This window comes from Ascaphus truei, chromosome 6, assembly GCF_040206685.1.
Source record: "Ascaphus truei isolate aAscTru1 chromosome 6, aAscTru1.hap1, whole genome shotgun sequence".
In the NCBI taxonomy this organism is placed as follows: Eukaryota; Metazoa; Chordata; class Amphibia; order Anura; family Ascaphidae; genus Ascaphus; species Ascaphus truei.
This window is the reverse complement of record NC_134488.1, coordinates 33,353,690-33,373,423: the sequence shown is the minus strand read 5'-3', so window position 1 is coordinate 33,373,423 and position 19,734 is coordinate 33,353,690. Positions and strand designations below refer to the sequence as shown.

The 19,734-nt window shown below is 59.2% G+C and overlaps 2 protein-coding genes across 13 annotated transcripts; both read left to right on the top strand.

Annotated features, from left to right (window-relative positions):
- The first annotated feature begins 2,512 nt into the window (after positions 1–2,512).
- On the top strand, positions 2,513–6,073 carry LOC142496868 (GPI alpha-1,6-mannosyltransferase 2-like). Of its 8 annotated transcripts, none has more exons than XM_075603907.1 (4): positions 2,513–2,558; positions 3,957–4,062; positions 4,411–5,511; positions 5,724–6,073. In XM_075603907.1, exons 1-4 carry the CDS (start codon positions 2,554–2,556, stop codon positions 5,973–5,975), a joined length of 1,464 nt encoding a protein of 487 aa, XP_075460022.1. In that variant the 5' UTR covers positions 2,513–2,553; the 3' UTR covers positions 5,976–6,073. The 8 variants fall into 8 exon arrangements, with proteins under 8 accessions (XP_075460022.1, XP_075460026.1, XP_075460023.1 ...); XM_075603911.1 differs by lacking the exon at positions 2,513–2,558 and adding an exon at positions 2,835–2,964 and having other exon boundaries at positions 3,978–4,062; XM_075603908.1 differs by lacking the exon at positions 2,513–2,558 and adding an exon at positions 2,839–3,055 and having other exon boundaries at positions 3,978–4,062; positions 5,790–6,073.
- A 457-nt stretch (positions 6,074–6,530) lies between these two features.
- On the top strand, positions 6,531–11,254 carry LOC142496867 (palmitoyltransferase ZDHHC18-like). 5 transcript variants are annotated; one of them, XM_075603904.1, is made up of 11 exons: positions 6,531–6,787; positions 7,404–7,489; positions 7,719–7,868; positions 8,069–8,206; positions 8,325–8,373; positions 8,563–8,665; positions 9,360–9,472; positions 9,799–9,880; positions 10,094–10,177; positions 10,686–10,866; positions 11,085–11,254. In XM_075603904.1, the coding sequence occupies exons 1-9, from the start codon at positions 6,648–6,650 to the stop codon at positions 10,133–10,135; spliced, it is 903 nt and encodes a 300-aa protein (XP_075460019.1). In that variant the 5' UTR covers positions 6,531–6,647; the 3' UTR covers positions 10,136–10,177; positions 10,686–10,866; positions 11,085–11,254. The 5 variants fall into 5 exon arrangements, with proteins under 5 accessions (XP_075460019.1, XP_075460018.1, XP_075460016.1 ...); XM_075603903.1 differs by having other exon boundaries at positions 6,532–6,787; positions 7,329–7,489; positions 10,689–10,866; XM_075603901.1 differs by having other exon boundaries at positions 6,533–6,787; positions 7,329–7,489.
- The last annotated feature ends 8,480 nt before the right edge of the window (positions 11,255–19,734 follow it).

The following is a 19,734-nucleotide window of genomic DNA, read 5'->3' as shown; positions in this document are numbered from 1 at the left end:
CAGATACCATACACTGCAGCGTGATCACCTCACACCTGTTGTAAGAATACTTGCACATACAGAGTCAGCCTCGAGCTGTGCGAGTTCTATTTAAACGTGTGGCCATATTAAAACTCGCTCTGCAGGAAGAGACCAGCCACACGGCAGAGGTAAGCCGCGATCTGGCGCTGAGAGCTGCTGTGCCCCACTTCGTACAATTGTTAAAGAACAGGCTGGCTCTCATTTTCACTCTCACATTCTCTCTCACACTCACAGATTAACTCTCTCACATTCTCTCTCACACTCACAGATTAACTCTCTCACATTCTCTAACTCACACATTCTCATTCTCTAACCTCACATTCACTCTCACATTCTCTCTCACTCACAGATGAACTCTCTCACTTTCTCATTCTCTACTGTAACTCTCACATTCTCATTCTCTAACTCTCACATTCTCATTCTCTAACCTCACATTCTCATTCTCTAACTCTCACATTCTCATTCTCTAACTCTCACATTCTCTAACTCTCACATTCACTCTCACTCTCACATTCTCTCACACTCACATTCTCACTCTCTAACTCTCACATTCTCATTCTCTAACCCTCACATTCACTCTCACTCTCACATTCTCTCACACTCACATACTCACATTCTCACTCTCTAACTCTCATTCACTCTCACTCTCACTCTCACATTCTCTCTCCACACTCACTCACATACTCACATTCTCACTCTCTCACATTCACTCTCACATTCTCTCACACTCACTCACATACTCACATTCTCACTCTCTCACATCAGGGTTGCACCTTCGACTGACGGTCAACCTGGAGATTTTTTTTTTTTTAAATGACACTGTGTTGCCATGACAACGGGATGCAATGTACCGTCACGCGGCGGCAAGTTGCCATGACAACGTGGCACAGCATGACATCGTGACATCATGTGGCGCCTCATTGTCATGGCAACGAGCATCATGTGATGCTGTTACGTCACGTGACGTTTCCCGTTGGCATGGCAACGCAGCGCCATTTGACGCCGCGCAGCCATATTGTCAGTAGTTGCAGGTGGAGATGGCGGGAGACTGCTGCTGCGGGCACTATTGCTGCGTTAATGGTATATGGAATTATACCTTACATCATTCTATTATTTCTAACTAACGCTGATGACAATTGTTGCAGACAGGCGTCGCTGCTCAATATTAATTTATTACAATGGTTTATCTCCATTTACTTGAGTTAATTTAACAAAGACATGGTTACCTCATTGCTATCAAAAGGGAGGAACTTAAGCAGCTTTACTGTAAAGAGAGAGGGGGGGGGAGAGGAGAGAGAGAGGGGGGAGAAGAAAGAGAGAGAGGGGGGGAGAGAAAGGGGGGGGAAGAGAGAGAGAGGGGGGAGAGAAGAGAGAGGGGGGAGAAGAGAGAGAGAGGGGAGAGATGAGAGAGAGAGAGGGGAGAAGAGAGAGGAGAGGGGGAGAAGAGAGAGAGAGAGAGGGGGGGGAGAAGAGGAGAGAGGGGGAGAAGAGAGAGGGGGGGGAGAAGAGAGAGGGGGGGAGATGAGAGAGGGGGGGAGAAGAGAGAGAGAGAGGGGTGGGGGAGAAGAGAGAGAGAGGGGGGGAGAAGAGAGAGAGAGGGGGGAGAAGAGAGAGAGAGGGGGGGAGGAAGAGAGAGAGAGAGAGGGGAGAAGAGAGAGAGAGGGGGGGAGAAGAGAGAGAGAGAGGAGGGAGAAGAGAGAGAGAGAGGGGGGAGGAGAGAGAGAGAGAGAGAGAGAGAAGAGAGAGAGGAGAGAAGAGAGAGAGGGGGGAGAGAAGAGAGAGAGGGGGGAGAAGAGAGGGAGAGAAGAGAGAGAGAGAGGAGAGAAGAGAGAGAGGGGGGAGAGAAGAGAGAGAGGGGGGGAGAAGAGAGAGGGGGGAGAGAAGAGAGAGGGGGGGGAGAAGAGAGGGGGAGAGAGAGAGAGAGGGCGGGGGGGAAGAGAGAGAGAGGGCGGGGGAAGAGATAGGGCGGGGAAGAGAGAGAGAGGGCGGGGGGGAGAAGAGAGAGAGGGCGGGGGGAGAAGAGAGAGAGGGCGGGGGGAGAAGAGAGAGAGGGCGGGGGGGAGAAGAGAGAGAGGGGGGGAGAAGAGAGAGGGGGGGAGAAGAGAGAGGGGGGGAGAAGAGGGAGAGGGGAAGAAGAGAGGGGGGGAGGGAAGAGAGAGAGGGGGGGGAGAGAAGAGAGAGGGGGGAGAGAAGAGAGAGGGGGGGAGGGAAGAGAGAGAGGGGGGGAGAGAGAGAGAGAGGGGGGAGAGAAGAGAGAGAGGGGGGAGAAGAGAGAGAGGGAGAAGGGAGAGAGGAGGTAAGATACATGGGGGTGGTGTGTGTTCTCTAGCAGGGTTTCTAGGAATGTTACTGTGTTGCTTATGTGTCAATCGATCTTGTCTAATAAAAACTACAACTCCCATGATCCCCTACGTGTGAGCATGCGCAGTAGCGCATAGGGCTGTGACCGGCTGTAGTAGGCAGCGAAGGGAGGAAATGAGTTCTGCAGGTAGTCCTGTGAGAAATGCAGAGGATCTGTGACTCGAGTGATCTATGATGTAGCGATGAGAAGTCACTTACTATGCCTGTCCTTTCTGTAACATTCCTTCTCACACTCACATTCCCTCACTCACTCTCATATTCTCTCACTCTCCCTCACATTCACTCTCTCACTCTCTCTTATTTCTCATTCGCTGCTGCTCGGGACATTAAGCTGCCCCCACCCACCCCACCCCCCCTGCCCCCACCCACCCCACCCCCCCCTGCCCCCACCCACCCCACCCCCCTGCCCCCACCCACCCCACTTGCCCTCAGTAAAGATGGCAGTCGCAGTGAGGACGCCGGAAGTTAGCTTCTCTAAAGCAGGAAGTGGGAGCTGCCGGAGGAAGTGACGTTCTAGGAAAAAGAAACGGGGAGGTTGGGTCTGGGAGCAAGAGGCGGGACCTCCTGGAAAGGGAGGAGGGGGTGAGATGCTCTGCAGGGGAGAAGGGTACAATGCTCGGGTGGTGCTAGGAGATGCTCTGCAGAGGAGGATGAGTTGTCTGGTTATCACATGGTGAGCTCCCCCTACTAGGGTCGGTGGGCGCTATACACATGCAGAGCATCTCACCTGCGGCTGCAGGGCATCTCCAGGCTCAGCCCTCCCACCCCCGCAGTACTGACACGAAATTCATGTTACAGTGACCCCTGACCTCTCGTCCGACCCCTCCCCTCAGTGACCCCTCTCCTCACTGATCCCCCCCCCTCAGTGACCCCTCTCCTCACTGATCCCTCCCCCTCAGTGACCCCTCTCCTCACTGATCCCTCCCCCTCAGTGACCCCTCCTCACTGATCCCTCCCCCTCAGTGACCCCTCTCCTCACTGATCCCTCCCCTCAGTGACCCCTCTCCTCACTGATCCCTCCCCAGTGACCCCTCTCCTCACTGATCCTTCCCCCTCAGTGACCCCTCTCCTCACTGATCCCTCCCCCTCAGTGACCCCTCTCCTCACTGATCCCTCCCCCTCAGTGACCCCTCTCCTCACTGATCCCTCCCCCTCAGTGACCCCTCTCCTCACTGATCCCTCCCCCTCAGTGACCCCTCTCCTCACTGATCCCTCCCCTCAGTGACCCCTCTCCTCACTGATCCCTCCCCTCAGTGACCCCTCTCCTCACTGATCCCTCCCCCTCAGTGACCCCTCTCCTCACTGATCCCTCCCCCTCAGTGACCCTTCTCCTCACTGATCCCTCCCCCTCAGTGACCCCTCTCCTCACTGATCCCTCCCCCTCAGTGACCCCTCTCCTCACTGATCCCTCCCCCTCAGTGACCCCTCTCCTCACAGATCCCTCCCCCTCACTGAACCCCTCTCCTCACTGATCCCTCCCCCTCACTGAACCCCTCTCCTCACTGATCTCTCGCCCCTCACTGACCCCTCTTCCCCCTCACTGACCCCTGTTCCCCTGATTCTCCCCCTCGCAGACCCCTCTCTCCCCCCCGCAGTCAGATGATGGGCCCCCGGGACCCTTTCCTGCGAGAGGTACTGCGCTTCTCCCTGTGCTGCCGCGGATTCACCCTCCTAATGCAGGTGAGAATAACTCCTTGCTCTGATCATCCCACTGACACCCTGACCCTATAACACGGCCTATTGTATAAATGGGTTCTAGCCTATAATCTGACACAGAACTTTATTAATTAATATGGAGGCTCCTTCCTGTAAACTGACACACACCCTATATATTCAGACACTATACATTCTTTTGGGGCCAACGTCCTATGAACAAAGACACAGACCCTATAAAAGTCCTGTTGTAGAAATGAAATACATGATGGAGGCTCTGTCCTACAAACGGACACACAGACACAATAAAAGTCCTATAGCACATATGGATATAGGACAGTCTCCCATGTATACCCCATGTCTCGCCGCCCCCAGGTTGTGTTTAACACACTCATCCCGGATCACGTGGCTGACGCCTTCTCCCCTCCCCGGCTCTCAGTCCCAGGCCACGGTGACCGCCTGATGGAGCTGCTCCTGGGGGGCCTGGGACACTGGGACGCAGAGCACTTCCTGTTCATCGCAGAGCGCGGTTATGTGTACGAACACAACCTGGCCTTCTTCCCACTGCTCCCACTCAGCCTGGTGGGCCTTGCCCGGGGGGTGCTTTGGCCCCTGACGTCGATGCTCAGCCTGCGGAGCCGGCTGCTGCTGTCCGCCGCTCTGCTCAACTGTGCCGCCTCTGCACTGGCTGCGGGCGCTCTGTACCGCCTGGGCTGCCTTGTTCTGCAGTGCCGCCGCTCCGCCTTCCTGGCCGCCCTACTCTTCTGCATGAGCCCAGCCTCCATCTTTATGGCGGCCGCCTACTCGGAGAGCCTTTTTGCGCTGGCTGCCTTCGCTGGCCTGTGGCAGCTGGAGAAGGGAAGTATGCGGAGCGGATCTGCCCTCCTCTCTCTTGCCACAGCCGCTCGTGCCAATGGCCTTGCCAACATAGGCTTCCTACTGCACTGGGGGGTCCGGGCACTCCTGCGGGGGGTGGGTTCACTGGGGCGAGTGGGCAGGGTGATGCTGGTGACTGCGATGAGCGCTTGTGCTGTGGTTCTGCCGTTTGCTCTCTTTCAGTACTACGGGTACCGCAGGTTCTGCATGGTGCTGCCCGAAGAGGCGGTGCCGCCAGAGCTGCTGCAGCTGGCACAGGACAAGGAGTACCGTGTGCCCGGGGTGCCCCCTCCCGTCTGGTGCTCGGCCCACGTGCCCCTGGCATATTCCCACGTGCAGGGCGAGTACTGGGGCGTGGGCCCTCTGCGCTACTTCCAGCTGCGACAGCTGCCTAACTTCCTTCTGGCGCTGCCAGTGGTGGTGATGGGCATCCAAGCCGTGTGGGACTACGCCTGCGCCAACCCACGGCTGTGCCTGGCCCTGGGGCTGTGGGGAGTGCCGGGGAAGCCATCCTGCGGTTACCATGGACCCCGTGTCTTCGTGTACGTGGCACACCTGACGGCGCTGATGGTGTTTGGGACCCTGTGTATGCACGTGCAGGTACAGGGGGGCATGGAAATCGAAGGGGGCATGTATCATAGGGTGGCATTGTGTGCCAAAGGAAGGGGCCAGATGGGGTGCTGAGGGGGAGAGACAGATTTATTTAATTGCAAGTGGGCATCATGACCTTAGGACAGAGAGGTGTCAGTCCGGGGGCATCTGGGTATTTGTGGTGTGTTCCCCCCGCCCTGAGCTCTGTTTCTGCCTCACAGGTACTCACTCGCCTGCTCTTCTCCTCCTCTCCCCTGCTGTTCTGGTTCTGCTCTCACCGCCTCCAGAAGAGCGAGCCGTGGTTGTGGGACCCCCAGAAACCCGGGGAGGAGAAGAGTGCCCCCAACCCAGCCTTGCACCTCCTCCGATCCTGGACCTTCATATGTCCCCAGTCCCGGGCCTTGCTGGGGTATTTCCTGGGATACTGGGTACTCGGCACCGCTCTGCATGTCAACTTCCTACCCTGGACATAGCAAAGGAGAACAGGGGAGGAGGGAGGGTAACAGGGGAGGAGGGAGGGTAATTACCTGCTAATGACTCCTGTAATGTAAATAAATTTTATTTTTGATTATTGTGTTGTTTATATTGAGAGCAGAGCCCTGTATACAGAATGTGTGCATGTGTGTGTGTATATAGTATAGCTGCAGAGCACTATATAAACCGTGTGTGTAGATGTAATGCCCTCTCCCCTACACAATAATCCCAAATACATCTATATATGTCCTGCTAGATATGATCTCTCCATGATAACCTCTTCTGCAATAATGACCCCTGCATATAATATGGCGCCTTTCCCGGCGCGGCCTGTAGGCGGAGCTGTCCGTATTCCCGGCGCGGCCTGTAGGCGGCGCTGTCCGTATTCCCGGCGCGGCCTGTAGGTGTCGCTGTCGGTGTTCCCGGCGCGGCCTGTAGGTGTCGCTGTCGGTGTTCCCGGCGCGGCCTGTAGGTGTCGCTGTCGGTGTTCCCGGCGCGGCCTGTAGGTGTCGCTGTCGGTGTTCCCGGCGCGGCCTGTTGGTGTCGGTGTTCCCGGCGCGGCCTGTAGGTGTCGCTGTCCGTGTTCCCGGCGCCTCACTCCCCTGTCCGTCTCTCTGATCCCTGTGACATCACAGGCCGGGCACCCCGGGTCGCCCCCCGCAGTTCCCGGGATGAGGGAGCGTGATTACGGGCAGGAGAGGCCCGGGGTCCCGGTGTGCGGGAACCGCCTGAGGGTGGCCCGGCCCGGGAGTGTGTTCGGGGTCACACTGGGGCTCATTCTCTGCACGGCCGGACTCTTCTTCATATTCGAGTGGGTATAAGGCTCTGCAGCAGAGAGGAGGGGCGGTGTAATGCTCTGCAGGGAAGAGGCGGGCGGTGTAATGCTCTGCAGTAGAGAGGAGGGGTGGTGTAATGTTCTGCAGTAGAGAGGAGGGGTGGTGTAATGCTCTGCAGTAGAGAGGAGGGGCGGTGTAATGCTCTGCAGTAGAGAGGAGGGGTGGTGTAATGCTCTGCAGTAGAGAGGAGAGCGGTGTAATGCTCTGCAGTAGAGAGGAGGGGCGGTGTAATGCTCTGCAGTAGAGAGGAGGGGCGGTGTAATGCTCTGCAGTAGAGAGGAGGGGTGGTGTAATGCTCTGCAGTAGAGAGGAGAGCGGTGTAATGCTCTGCAGTAGAGAGGAGGGGCGGTGTAATGCTCTGCAGTAGAGAGGAGGGGCGGTGTAATGCTCTGCAGTAGAGAGGAGGGGCGGTGTAATGCTCTGCAGTAGAGAGGAGGGGTGGTGTAATGCTCTGCAGGGTGAAATGAATACTTTGTGTAGTGTTACCGTGCTCTGACCGGTCTGACCCCCTCCCAGCTGTCCTTTCCTCTCCGCTCATGTCACCGTTGCTGTCCCTGTCATCGGAGGTGTCCTGCTCTTCTTCGTCCTCAGCTCCTTGCTGCATACGACCTTCAGTGACCCTGGGATCCTGCCCCGAGCCACCTCCAGCGAGGCCATCGCAGTGGAGAGGCAGATCAGTGGGTGACAGCAAGGAACATGCGACAGGCTATGCAGGGTGACACTGACAGGACGTGACACCCAGATTGTGCAGGGTGACACTGACAGGGCATGTGACACCCAGACTGCAGGGTGACACTGATGGGATGTGTGACACCCAGACTGAGTCCGACCGCTGAGTGACAGGCAGAAGGAACCTATGGGACACGGAGTATGCAGGGTGACACGTGTGTCTCCGTGTCCCCTCAGATCAGAGCCTCTCCTCGGGGACCCGGAGGGCCCCCCGCACACAGGATGTGCTCATTAACGGAAAACTCGTTAGGCTCAAGTTCTGCTTCACGTGCAAAATATTCCGGCCGCCACGAGCCTCACACTGCAGCATCTGTGACAACTGTGTGGGTGAGTGTGACAACTGAGTGTGTGACATAGTGACCTCGTATGGTGTGTGTGTGACGAATTGTGTGGGTGAGAGAGATCCTGTGTAGTGTGTGACACCTTTTGTGTGTGTGACACCCACGCTGTGTCGCCGTGTGTATGACAGTGCGTGTCAGGGTGGTTGGGAGTGTGCCGTGTGTAACGCGCCCCTCTCTCCTCCGCAGAGCGCTTCGACCATCACTGCCCGTGGGTTGGGAACTGCGTGGGAAGGAGGAATTACCGATTCTTCTACACCTTCCTCCTGTCTCTCGCGTTGCTCACCTCCTTTATCCTGGCGGCTGTCACCACACACATCGCTCTGCGTGAGAATCTGTGCACGATGCTCTGCAGACTGTCACCCCTCTCTCTGCGCAATGCTCTGCAGGCTATCATCCCTCTGCGCGATGCTCTGCAGGCTGTAACCGCTCTCTCCCTCCACAGGAGCACAGAGCAGCACAATTCTCAGTGTGCTGAAGGAGACCCCTGGCAGATATCCTTTTATAACATGCTCCCTGTAGTGGGGAGCGGGGTGCGATGCTCTGCGTATGCTCCCTATAGTGGGGAGCGGGGTGCGATGCTCTGCGTATGCTCCCTGTAGTGGGGAGCGGGGTGCGATGCTCTGCGTATGCTCCCTGTAGTGGGGTGCGATGCTCTGCGTATGCTCCCTGACTCCCAGCACTGTTCTCGAGCTCCTCATCTGCTTTCTGTCTGTTTGGTGCATTCTGGGTCTCTCCGGATTCCACACGTATCTGGTCACAGCCAATCGGACAACTAACGAGGATGTGAGTATGTGAGGGACGGGCCATCCATGTACCCAGTGCCGTACCCAGCGCCTCACAGCAGTGACACACGGCACATGTACACAGCGCCTCCTGTGCTGAAGCAGGGAAATCCTGAAAACCTGACTTTTTAGGGGGGGGGAGGCTTGAGGACTGGAGTTGAGAACCCCCGATGTACATAAAGGGGGCACGTTCTAATATTATGGGGGTACACGGGTCACAGTTGCACAGGGATGTGGGGTTTAGGGGGCGTCTCTCAGTCTGTGACAGGCGCTGATATAATGTGCAGCCACCTCCGCGTCAGTCTCTTCTCCCAGGAGGAACGCCCCTTATACATTACAAATAGCTAAAGGGGAAGCCCGCAGAAGCGCTCAGTGTAGTACGTCTGACACGTATTCCCGGGAACAAGGTACGTATTGCACGTACAGAAATATACACAACTTGGCGCCTATAGAACAAGATATCGGCGTGCCCGGGATATCCCGCGACACGTGCACCTACGGGCGACGCGGTCTGTTGCCATATCTTCCTGATCCACGCAGCGGGACTCGGAATATACTGTGCCGGGCGCCGCAGACATCCGCTGCTCACCGCGCGATGACCTCCCCGGGGCAGGGACGCAGTTAGGCGACGTCTGTCTCTCCCCCAAACCACCACCACCCCCCTCCCACCTTCATACCGCCTTTCTCTCCCTCAGATTAAAGTCTCCTTGTCGGGGAAGCTGAGCTCCGAGGACTCTGTGAATCCGTACAGTCACCAGAGCATCGTCACCAACTGCTGCGCAACGCTCTGCGGGCCCTTCCCCCCCAGGTAATAATACTCTGCAGGCCCTCCCCTCCCAGGTAATAATACTCTGTGGGCCCTTCCCCCCAGACAGTAATACCCTGCCCCCACCCCCCTCCCCAGTTAATAGTACTGTGTGGGACACCCCCCCAGTAATAATACTATGTGGGTCCCCCAGGTAATAATGCTCTGCCTGTCTCTTGCCCCCCACCCCGGGACCCCCCGGGCATTACAGATGACAGACATAGCGTACATGGATCAGCAGTCACTTTATTGCTATGCTGGGAAGCTGGATCCCACTTCAGGGGCCAGTGCCACGCCCTCTTTTTGAAACATCTCTTCCTCTGTTGTAGTTTCATCAGCAGTCGAAACATTGTGCAGCCAATGGAGACGCTACCAGAAGGGACCCCCGAGGCCATGGATACCAGGGGAATGGTAAGAGCAAATAAAGATACTCCTTACCCCTATACGGCGCGGCGTGTTCATTATCAGTGTATAGATACTCCTCATTGTTATACAGGGCAGCGTGATTATTATCCGTATGTAGAGGTACTCTGCACCTTTATACAGCGCAGCGCGTTGGTTATCCGTGTATAGATATTCCGCATCATTATCAGGGTATGTGCGTGATCTCCGCTGTCCCCGCAGGGTGACACGTGTCAGAAGTTTGCCGATTCATGCACCGCGTGACGCACCCCTAGGCTCCGCCCCTGCCTATTTTGGCGCGGCATGGTAAGTGTTACGGTGTGAATGTGTCTTTTCCGTGTGCGCTTGTGACTGCGCGTGCGACTGCGCGCGTTGTATTTTATTTAAGCTTCACCTGGGAATAATTTGATGTGTATGTGTCACACTTACCCTGCGCGGGTTAGGCTGTAATGGCCGCCTCTATAGCGTAACACGCACGTGCTGCCTTTCTTACCAGAAACAGATATACGTTCTCGGTTCAGTAAAAAAACAAACATAGCTGGTCTCTTACACACGTGCCGTCTCTCTTGTATAAACAATAAATGGTCTAACAGCAGGGGAGGGCAACTCCTGTCCTCAATAGCCACCAACAGGTCAGGTTCTCAGGATATCCCTGCTTCAGCGCAGGTGGCTCAATCAAAGACTGGGCCATCTGTGCTGAAGCAGGGATATCCCTAATCCCTTAACCGAGGGCGAATATCTGAATGGAAAACGTGCAGCGCTGCCGGTTTGTTCCGCACAACGAGAAATAATTGTACAAATCTTTCTACTTCAGCAGAAATGATACCGGGGTTACGGGCGCGTGTGCAGTGTCCCTGCTCCATCGCACCCCAAGGGGGGCTGCATTGTAGAAGCACATCTAGGTGTCACGTCTCTTACCTGCACCGGGTCATTTCTGCGCCCCGCTAATGGACACCAGATCCTAACCGCTGCTTCTCCGGGGGTTAATCATCGGGGTGAGTTTTAGTAACTATTAGTGACTATAACTATAGTCCTGTTTTATTTCTTTATATTTTCATGCCACTTGGCTTCCTTAGAAAGATGTTAATGTGTGTACACGCACATATATAATTGCAACAGCGACTCTACACACACACGGAAACGCCCAGGCACCTGCACACGCGTGCACACATGTTCCCTCTCCTGATCCGTGTATTCCACCTCTTTCCAGCAGCCGGCGGACGCAGCGTCGCACAGACGGGGATTTAACACGTCCTTTTGCCGATCTTCCTCTTGGAGAAAAGTGCCATCATCTTTTTTATTGTTTAAATACTGATGCGGGAATTGCTGAATAAATGAAAGGGGGAGAGGGGAGGTTTTCTAAATATACTTTTTTCTTTTTTACACCTGCGTATTCCTGTGTTATTCTCACCTTTAAACATGTTCTGGCGAGTGGGAGAAAAGTGAGACACCCTCCACTGTCCAGTAAATAAAAATAACCATTGTGAGCCATTAACGCGTCTCAGCCAGGTCTGCCATGCTGCCTTTCTCCATTATCCCCCAGCGTACAGTGACTCCACTGCAGCCAGGGATTCTGGGAAATGGCAGGAATATGAGCACCGTGTCACCTTTTGCTTATTAATGTCCACGTGAACACGGAGGCCTGAAGGAGATAGCTGCCACATCACGCAGCTTTCCAGCACAGCCTGGGAGGGCTGTCACAGGGCCGCAGCACAGCCTGGGAGGGCTGTCACAGGGCCGCAGCACAGCCTGGGAGGGCTGTCACAGGGCCGCAGCACAGCCTGGGAGGCGTGTCACAGGGCCGCAGCACAGCCTGGGAGGCGTGTCACAGGGCCGCAGCACAGGCTGGGAGGCGTGTCACAGGGCCGCAGCACAGCCTGGGAGGCGTGTCACAGGGCCGCAGCACAGCCTGGGAGGGCTGTCACAGGGCCGCAGCGCAGCCTGGGAGGGCTGTCACAGGGCCGCAGCACAGCCTGGGAGGCGTGTCACAGGGCCGCAGCACAGCCTGGGAGGGCTGTCACAGGGCCGCAGCGCAGCCTGGGAGGGCTGTCACAGGGCCGCAGCGCAGCCTGGGAGGGCTGTCACAGGGCCGCAGCACAGCCTGGGAGGGCTGTCACAGGGCCGCAGCACAGCCTGGGAAGGCTGTCACAGGGCCGCAGCACAGCCTGGGAGGGCTGTCACAGGGCCGCAGCACAGCCTGGGAAGGCTGTCACAGGGCCGCAGCACAGCCAGGGAGGGCTGTCACAGGGCCGCAGCACAGCCTGGGAAGGCTGTCACAGGGCCACAGCACAGCCTGGGAGGGCTGTCACAGGGCCGCAGCACAGCCTGGGAGGGCTGTCACAGGGCCGCAGCGCAGCCTGGAAGGGCTGTCACAGGGCCACAGCACAGCCTGGGAGGGCTGTCACAGGGCCGCAGCGCAGCCTGGGAGGGCTGTCACAGGGCCGCAGCACAGCCTGGGAAGGCTGTCACAGGGCCGCAGCACAGCCTGGGAGGGCTGTCACAGGGCCGCAGCGCAGCCTGGGAGGGCTGTCACAGGGCCGCAGCACAGCCTGGGAGGGCTGTCACAGGGCCGCAGCACAGCCTGGGAGGGCTGTCACAGGGCCGCAGCACAGCCTGGGAGGCGTCACAGGGCCGCAGCACAGCCTGGGAGGGCTGTCACAGGGCCGCAGCACAGCCTGGGAGGGCTGTCACAGGGCCGCAGCACAGCCTGGGAGGGCTGTCACAGGGCCGCAGCACAGCCTGGGAGGGCTGTCACAGGGCCGCAGCACAGCCTGGGAGGCGTGTCACAGGGCCGCAGCACAGCCTGGGAGGGCTGTCACAGGGCCGCAGCACAGCCTGGGAGGGCTGTCACAGGGCCGCAGCACAGCCTGGGAGGCGTGTCACAGGGCCGCAGCACAGCCTGGGAGGCGTGTCACAGGGCCGCAGCACAGCCTGGGAGGCGTGTCACAGGGCCGCAGCACAGCCTGGGAGGCGTGTCACAGGGCCGCAGCGCAGCCTGGGAGGGCTGTCACAGGGCCGCAGCACAGGCTGGGAGGCGTGTCACAGGGCCGCAGCGCAGCCTGGGAGGGCTGTCACAGGGCCGCAGCACAGCCTGGGAGGCGTGTCACAGGGCCGCAGCACAGCCTGGGAGGGCTGTCACAGGGCCGCAGCGCAGCCTGGGAGGCGTGTCACGGCCGCAGCGCAGCCTGGGAGGGCTGTCACAGGGCCGCAGCGCAGCTGGGAGGGCTGTCACAGGGCCGCAGCACAGGCTGGGAGGCGTGTCACAGGGCCGCAGCACAGCCTGGGAGGCGTGTCACAGGACCGCAGCACAGCCTGGGAGGGCTGGCACAGGGCCGCAGCGCAGCCTGGGAGGGCTGTCACAGGGCCGCAGCACAGCCTGGGAGGCGTCACAGGGCCGCAGCACAGCCTGGGAGGGCTGTCACAGGGCCGCAGCGCAGCCTGGGAGGGCTGTCACAGGGCCGCAGCACAGCCTGGGAGGCGTCACAGGGCCGCAGCACAGCCTGGGAGGGCTGTCACAGGGCCGCAGCACAGCCTGGGAGGCGTGTCACAGGGCCGCAGCACAGCCTGGGAGGGCTGTCACAGGGCCGCAGCACAGCCTGGGAGGCGTGTCACAGGGCCGCAGCACAGCCTGGGAGGGCTGTCACAGGGCCGCAGCGCAGCCTGGGAGGGCTGTCACAGGGCCGCAGCGCAGCCTGGGAGGCGTGTCACAGGGCCGCAGCACAGCCTGGGAGGCGTGTCACAGGGCCGCAGCACAGCCTGGGAGGCGTGTCACAGGGCCGCAGCACAGCCTGGGAGGCGTGTCACAGGGCCGCAGCACAGCCTGGGAGGGCTGTCACAGGGCCGCAGCACAGGCTGGGAGGCGTGTCACAGGGCCGCAGCGCAGCCTGGGAGGGCTGTCACAGGGCCGCAGCACAGCCTGGGAGGGCTGTCACAGGGCCGCAGCACAGCCTGGGAGGCGTGTCACAGGGCCGCAGCACAGCCTGGGAGGGCTGTCACAGGGCCGCAGCACAGCCTGGGAGGGCTGTCACAGGGCCGCAGCACAGCCTGGGAGGGCTGTCACAGGGCCGCAGCACAGCCTGGGAGGCGTGTCACAGGGCCGCAGCACAGCCTGGGAGGGCTGTCACAGGGCCGCAGCGCAGCCTGGGAGGGCTGTCACAGGGCCGCAGCACAGCCTGGGAGGGCTGTCATAGGGCCGCAGCGCAGCCTGGGAGGGCTGTCACAGGGCCGCAGCACAGCCTGGGAGGCGTCACAGGGCCGCAGCACAGCCTGGGAGGGCTGTCATAGGGCCGCAGCACAGCCTGGGAGGGCTGTCACAGGGCCGCAGCGCAGCCTGGGAGGCGTGTCACAGGGCCGCAGCACAGCCTGGGAGGGCTGTGACAGGGCCGCAGCACAGCCTGGGAGGCGTGTCACAGGGCCGCAGCACAGCCTGGGAGGCGTGTCACAGGGCCGCAGCACAGCCTGGGAGGCGTGTCACAGGGCCGCAGCACAGCCTGGGAGGGCTGTCATAGGGCCGCAGCACAGCCTGGGAGGCGTGTCACAGGGCCGCAGCACAGCCTGGGAGGCGTGTCACAGGGCCGCAGCACAGCCTGGGAGGGCTGTGACAGGGCCGCAGCACAGCCTGGGAGGCGTGTCACAGGGCCGCAGCACAGCCTGGGAGGCGTGTCACAGGGCCGCAGCACAGCCTGGGAGGCGTGTCACAGGGCCGCAGCACAGCCTGGGAGGCGTGTCACAGGGCCGCAGCACAGCCTGGGAGGGCTGTCACAGGGCCGCAGCACAGCCTGGGAGGGCTGTCACAGGGCCGCAGCGCAGCCTGGGAGGGCTGTCACAGGGCCGCAGCACAGCCTGGGAGGCGTGTCACAGGGCCGCAGCACAGCCTGGGAGGCGTGTCACAGGGCCGCAGCACAGCCTGGGAGGCGTGTCACAGGGCCGCAGCACAGCCTGGGAGGGCTGTCACAGGGCCGCAGCACAGCCTGGGAGGGCTGTCACAGGGCCGCAGCACAGCCTGGGAGGCGTGTCACAGGGCCGCAGCACAGCCTGGGAGGGCTGTCACAGGGCCGCAGCGCAGCCTGGGAGGCGTGTCACAGGGCCGCAGCACAGCCTGGGAGGCGTGTCACAGGGCCGCAGCACAGCCTGGGAGGCGTGTCACAGGGCCGCAGCACAGCCTGGGATGTGACTGCTCACAACATGGGCACATTTATTTGCTGTGTTATTCTGAAACTACTTTTTATTTATTTGTATGTATATATATATTCTACCCCCCATATCACACAGTGCAGCACAACTTGTATACGCACATTCCTACAATATACACATGCACAGATATTCATATGTGATGTATATAGACATTTACATTCATACACACTTCCATCCATGTATACACCCATATGTACATACATAAACACAGGAACAGAAAAAGAACAGGCGCACTCGTAGTGTATTAAAGTATAACAGCAGACAGAAAGTGCGCGCTCGCACGCACCGGGCAGATAGAAAGTGCGCGCTCGCACGCACCGGGCAGATAGAAAGTGCGCGCTCGCACGCACCGGGCAGATAGAAAGTGCGCGCTCGCACGCACCGGGCAGATAGAAAGTGCGCGCTCGCACGCACCGGGCAGATAGAAAGTGCGCGCTCGCACGCACCGGGCAGATAGAAAGTGCGCGCTCGCACGCACCGGGCAGATAGAAAGTGCGCGCTCGCACGCACCGGGCAGATAGAAAGTGCGCGCTCGCACGCACCGGGCAGATAGAAAGTGCGCGCTCGCACGCACCGGGCAGATAGAAAGTGCGCGCTCGCACGCACCGGGCATAGAAAGTGCGCGCTCGCACGCACCGGGCAGATAGAAAGTGCGCGCTCGCACGCACCGGGCAGATAGAAAGTGCGCGCTCGCACGCACCGGGCAGATAGAAAGTGCGCGCTCGCACGCACCGGGCAGATAGAAAGTGCGCGCTCGCACGCATCGGGGAGATAGGAAGTGCGCGCTCGCACGCACCGGGCAGATAGAAAGTGCGCGCTCGCACGCACCGGGCAGATAGAAAGTGCGCGCTCGCACGCACCGGGCAGATAGAAAGTGCGCGCTCGCACGCATCGGGCAGATAGAAAGTGCGCGCTCGCACGCATCGGGCAGATAGAAAGTGCGCGCTCGCACGCATCGGGCAGATAGAAAGTGCGCGCTCGCACGCACCGGGCAGATAGAAAGTGCGCGCTCGCACGCACCGGGCAGATAGAAAGTGCGCGCTCGCACGCACCGGGCAGATAGAAAGTGCGCGCTCGCACGCACCGGGCAGATAGAAAGTGCGCGCTCGCACGCATCGGGCAGATAGAAAGTGCGCGCTCGCACGCATCGGGCAGATAGAAAGTGCGTGCTCGCACGCATCGGGCAGATAGAAAGTGCGCGCTCGCACGCACCGGGCAGATAGAAAGTGCGCGCTCGCACGCACCGGGCAGATAGAAAGTGCGCGCTCGCACGCATCGGGCAGATAGAAAGTGCGCGCTCGCACGCATCGGGCAGATAGAAAGTGCGCGCTCGCACGCACCGGGCAGATAGAAAGTGCGCGCTCGCACGCACCGGGCAGATAGAAAGTGCGCGCTCGCACGCACCGGGCAGATAGAAAGTGCGCGCTCGCACGCATCGGGCAGATAGAAAGTGCGAACTCGCACGCATCGGGGAGATAGGAAGTGCGCGCTCGCACGCATCGGGCAGATAGAAAGTGCGCGCTCGCACGCACCGGGCAGATAGAAAGTGCGCGCTCGCACGCATCGGGCAGATAGAAAGTGCGCGCTCGCACGCACCGGGCAGATAGAAAGTGCGCGCTCGCACGCACCGGGCAGATAGAAAGTGCGCGCTCGCACGCACCGGGCAGATAGAAAGTGCGCGCTCGCACGCATCGGGCAGATAGAAAGTGCGAACTCGCACGCACCGGGCAGATAGAAAGTGCGCGCTCGCACGCACCGGGCAGATAGAAAGTGCGCGCTCGCACGCACCGGGCAGATAGAAAGTGCGCGCTCGCACGCACCGGGCAGATAGAAAGTGCGCGCTCGCACGCACCGGGCAGATAGAAAGTGCGCGCTCGCACGCACCGGGCAGATAGAAAGTGCGCGCTCGCACGCACCGGGCAGATAGAAAGTGCGCGCTCGCACGCATCGGGCAGATAGAAAGTGCGAACTCGCACGCATCGGGGAGATAGGAAGTGCGCGCTCGCACGCACCGGGCAGATAGAAAGTGCGCGCTCGCACGCATCGGGCAGATAGAAAGTGCGCGCTCGCACGCACCGGGCAGATAGAAAGTGCGCGCTCGCACGCATCGGGCAGATAGAAAGTGCGCGCTCGCACGCATCGGGCAGATAGAAAGTGCGCGCTCGCACGCATCGGGCAGATAGAAAGTGCGCGCTCGCACGCATCGGGCAGATAGAAAGTGCGCGCTCGCACGCACCGGGCAGATAGAAAGTGCGCGCTCGCACGCACCGGGCAGATAGAAAGTGCGCGCTCGCACGCACCGGGCAGATAGAAAGTGCGCGCTCGCACGCATCGGGCAGATAGAAAGTGCGCGCTCGCACGCATCGGGCAGATAGAAAGTGCGCGCTCGCACGCACCGGGCAGATAGAAAGTGCGCGCTCGCACGCACCGGGCAGATAGAAAGTGCGCGCTCGCACGCACCGGGCAGATAGAAAGTGCGCGCTCGCACGCACCGGGCAGATAGAAAGTGCGCGCTCGCACGCACCGGGCAGATAGAAAGTGCGCGCTCGCACGCACCGGGCAGATAGAAAGTGCGCGCTCGCACGCACCGGGCAGATAGAAAGTGCGCGCTCGCACGCACCGGGCAGATAGAAAGTGCGCGCTCGCACGCATCGGGCAGATAGAAAGTGCGAACTCGCACGCACCGGGGAGATAGGAAGTGCGCGCTCGCACGCACCGGGCAGATAGAAAGTGCGCGCTCGCACGCATCGGGCAGATAGAAAGTGCGCGCTCGCACGCACCGGGCAGATAGAAAGTGCGCGCTCGCACGCATCGGGCAGATAGAAAGTGCGCGCTCGCACGCACCGGGCAGATAGAAAGTGCGCGCTCGCACGCATCGGGCAGATAGAAAGTGCGCGCTCGCACGCATCGGGCAGATAGAAAGTGCGCGCTCGCACGCATCGGGCAGATAGAAAGTGCGCGCTCGCACGCATCGGGCAGATAGAAAGTGCGCGCTCGCACGCACCGGGCAGATAGAAAGTGCGCGCTCGCACGCACCGGGCAGATAGAAAGTGCGCGCTCGCACGCACCGGGCAGATAGAAAGTGCGAACTCGCACGCATCGGGGAGATAGGAAGTGCGCGCTCGCACGCACCGGGCAGATAGAAAGTGCGCGCTCGCACGCACCGGGCAGATAGAAAGTGCGCGCTCGCACGCACCGGGCAGATAGAAAGTGCGCGCTCGCACGCACCGGGCAGATAGAAAGTGCGCGCTCGCACGCATCGGGCAGATAGAAAGTGCGCGCTCGCACGCATCGGGCAGATAGAAAGTGCGCGCTCGCACGCATCGGGCAGATAGAAAGTGCGCGCTCGCACGCATCGGGCAGATAGAAAGTGCGCGCTCGCACGCACCGGGCAGATAGAAAGTGCGCGCTCGCACGCATCGGGCAGATAGAAAGTGCGCGCTCGCACGCATCGGGCAGATAGAAAGTGCGCGCTCGCACGCATCGGGCAGATAGAAAGTGCGCGCTCGCACGCATCGGGCAGATAGAAAGTGCGCGCTCGCACGCATCGGGCAGATAGAAAGTGCGCGCTCACAAGTGACGCCAGTAATCAGGCTGTTTTTGAGACAATCTCAGCAAAGGAACCCGCGCAGCTGCCTCAAAACCTGCCCGATTACTGGCGTCACTTGTGAGTGTGCACTTTCTATCTGCACAGCCCTATATACCCTTGGGTGATAAGTATAAAAGAAATAAGTCTAAACCAATGTGGCTAAATAAACAGGTAGGGGAGGAAATAGACAAGAAGGGACGGAGACATCGTATCAGAATTATAAGGAATGTAACAAAAATTGCAAAAGGGCAATCAAATGAGCATAAATGGATAATGAAAAAAGGATTGCAATAGAAAGTAAGATCAACCCTAAGAAGTTCTTTAAATACCTTAATAACAAAAAAATGAGAAAAGAAACAATAGGACCCTTTCAGTGTGAGATGGGCAGGCAGATTATTGGAGATAAGGAAAAAGCTGAGGTATTAAACAAATTCTTTGCCTCTGTGTTTAGCAGGGAAGAATCAATTTCAATAGTAGTGCTGCAGGAGGAAGCCACAACCTCCATATTAATGACCAATTGGATGAGGAAGAAGTTCAAAAGCGGCTTAAAAAATGAAAGTAAATAAGGCACCTGGCCCGATGGTATACATCCAAGAGTTCTCAAGGAGTTAAGTTCTGTAATAGCCAAACCATTATATTTAATACTAGCTGAGAGACCCCGCGTTGCCCGGGATAAAAATTTCCCGCTCTCCACTCCCCCCTCCCCCTGCGGAGCTGCGGTCACCCCCCCTGCACAGCTTCAGTCATGTGTGTCCCTGCGCTGCTCCTGTCGTCCCGCCACCCCTTGCGCAGCACAGTGTCACACACACACAGTGCAGTCAGTTGGGGTCTCTTGGCTGTGCTGTCTTTGGCTCCCTCCAGTCTGTGAGGGGGGGGCTCTCCCCATGGGGTTAAATGTATCCAGCTCTGGTGTGAGTGCACACTCCTCACGTTTTGGCCTTCCTGGCTCTGTGGCTGCTGTGAGTATTGGGGGGTGGATTTAGGATTGCTTGTAGACAGCAGGCTTAGCAATAGTGCCCAATGTCATGCAGTAGCTGCAAAGGCAAACAAGATCTTATCTTGCATTAAACAAGCAATGGAT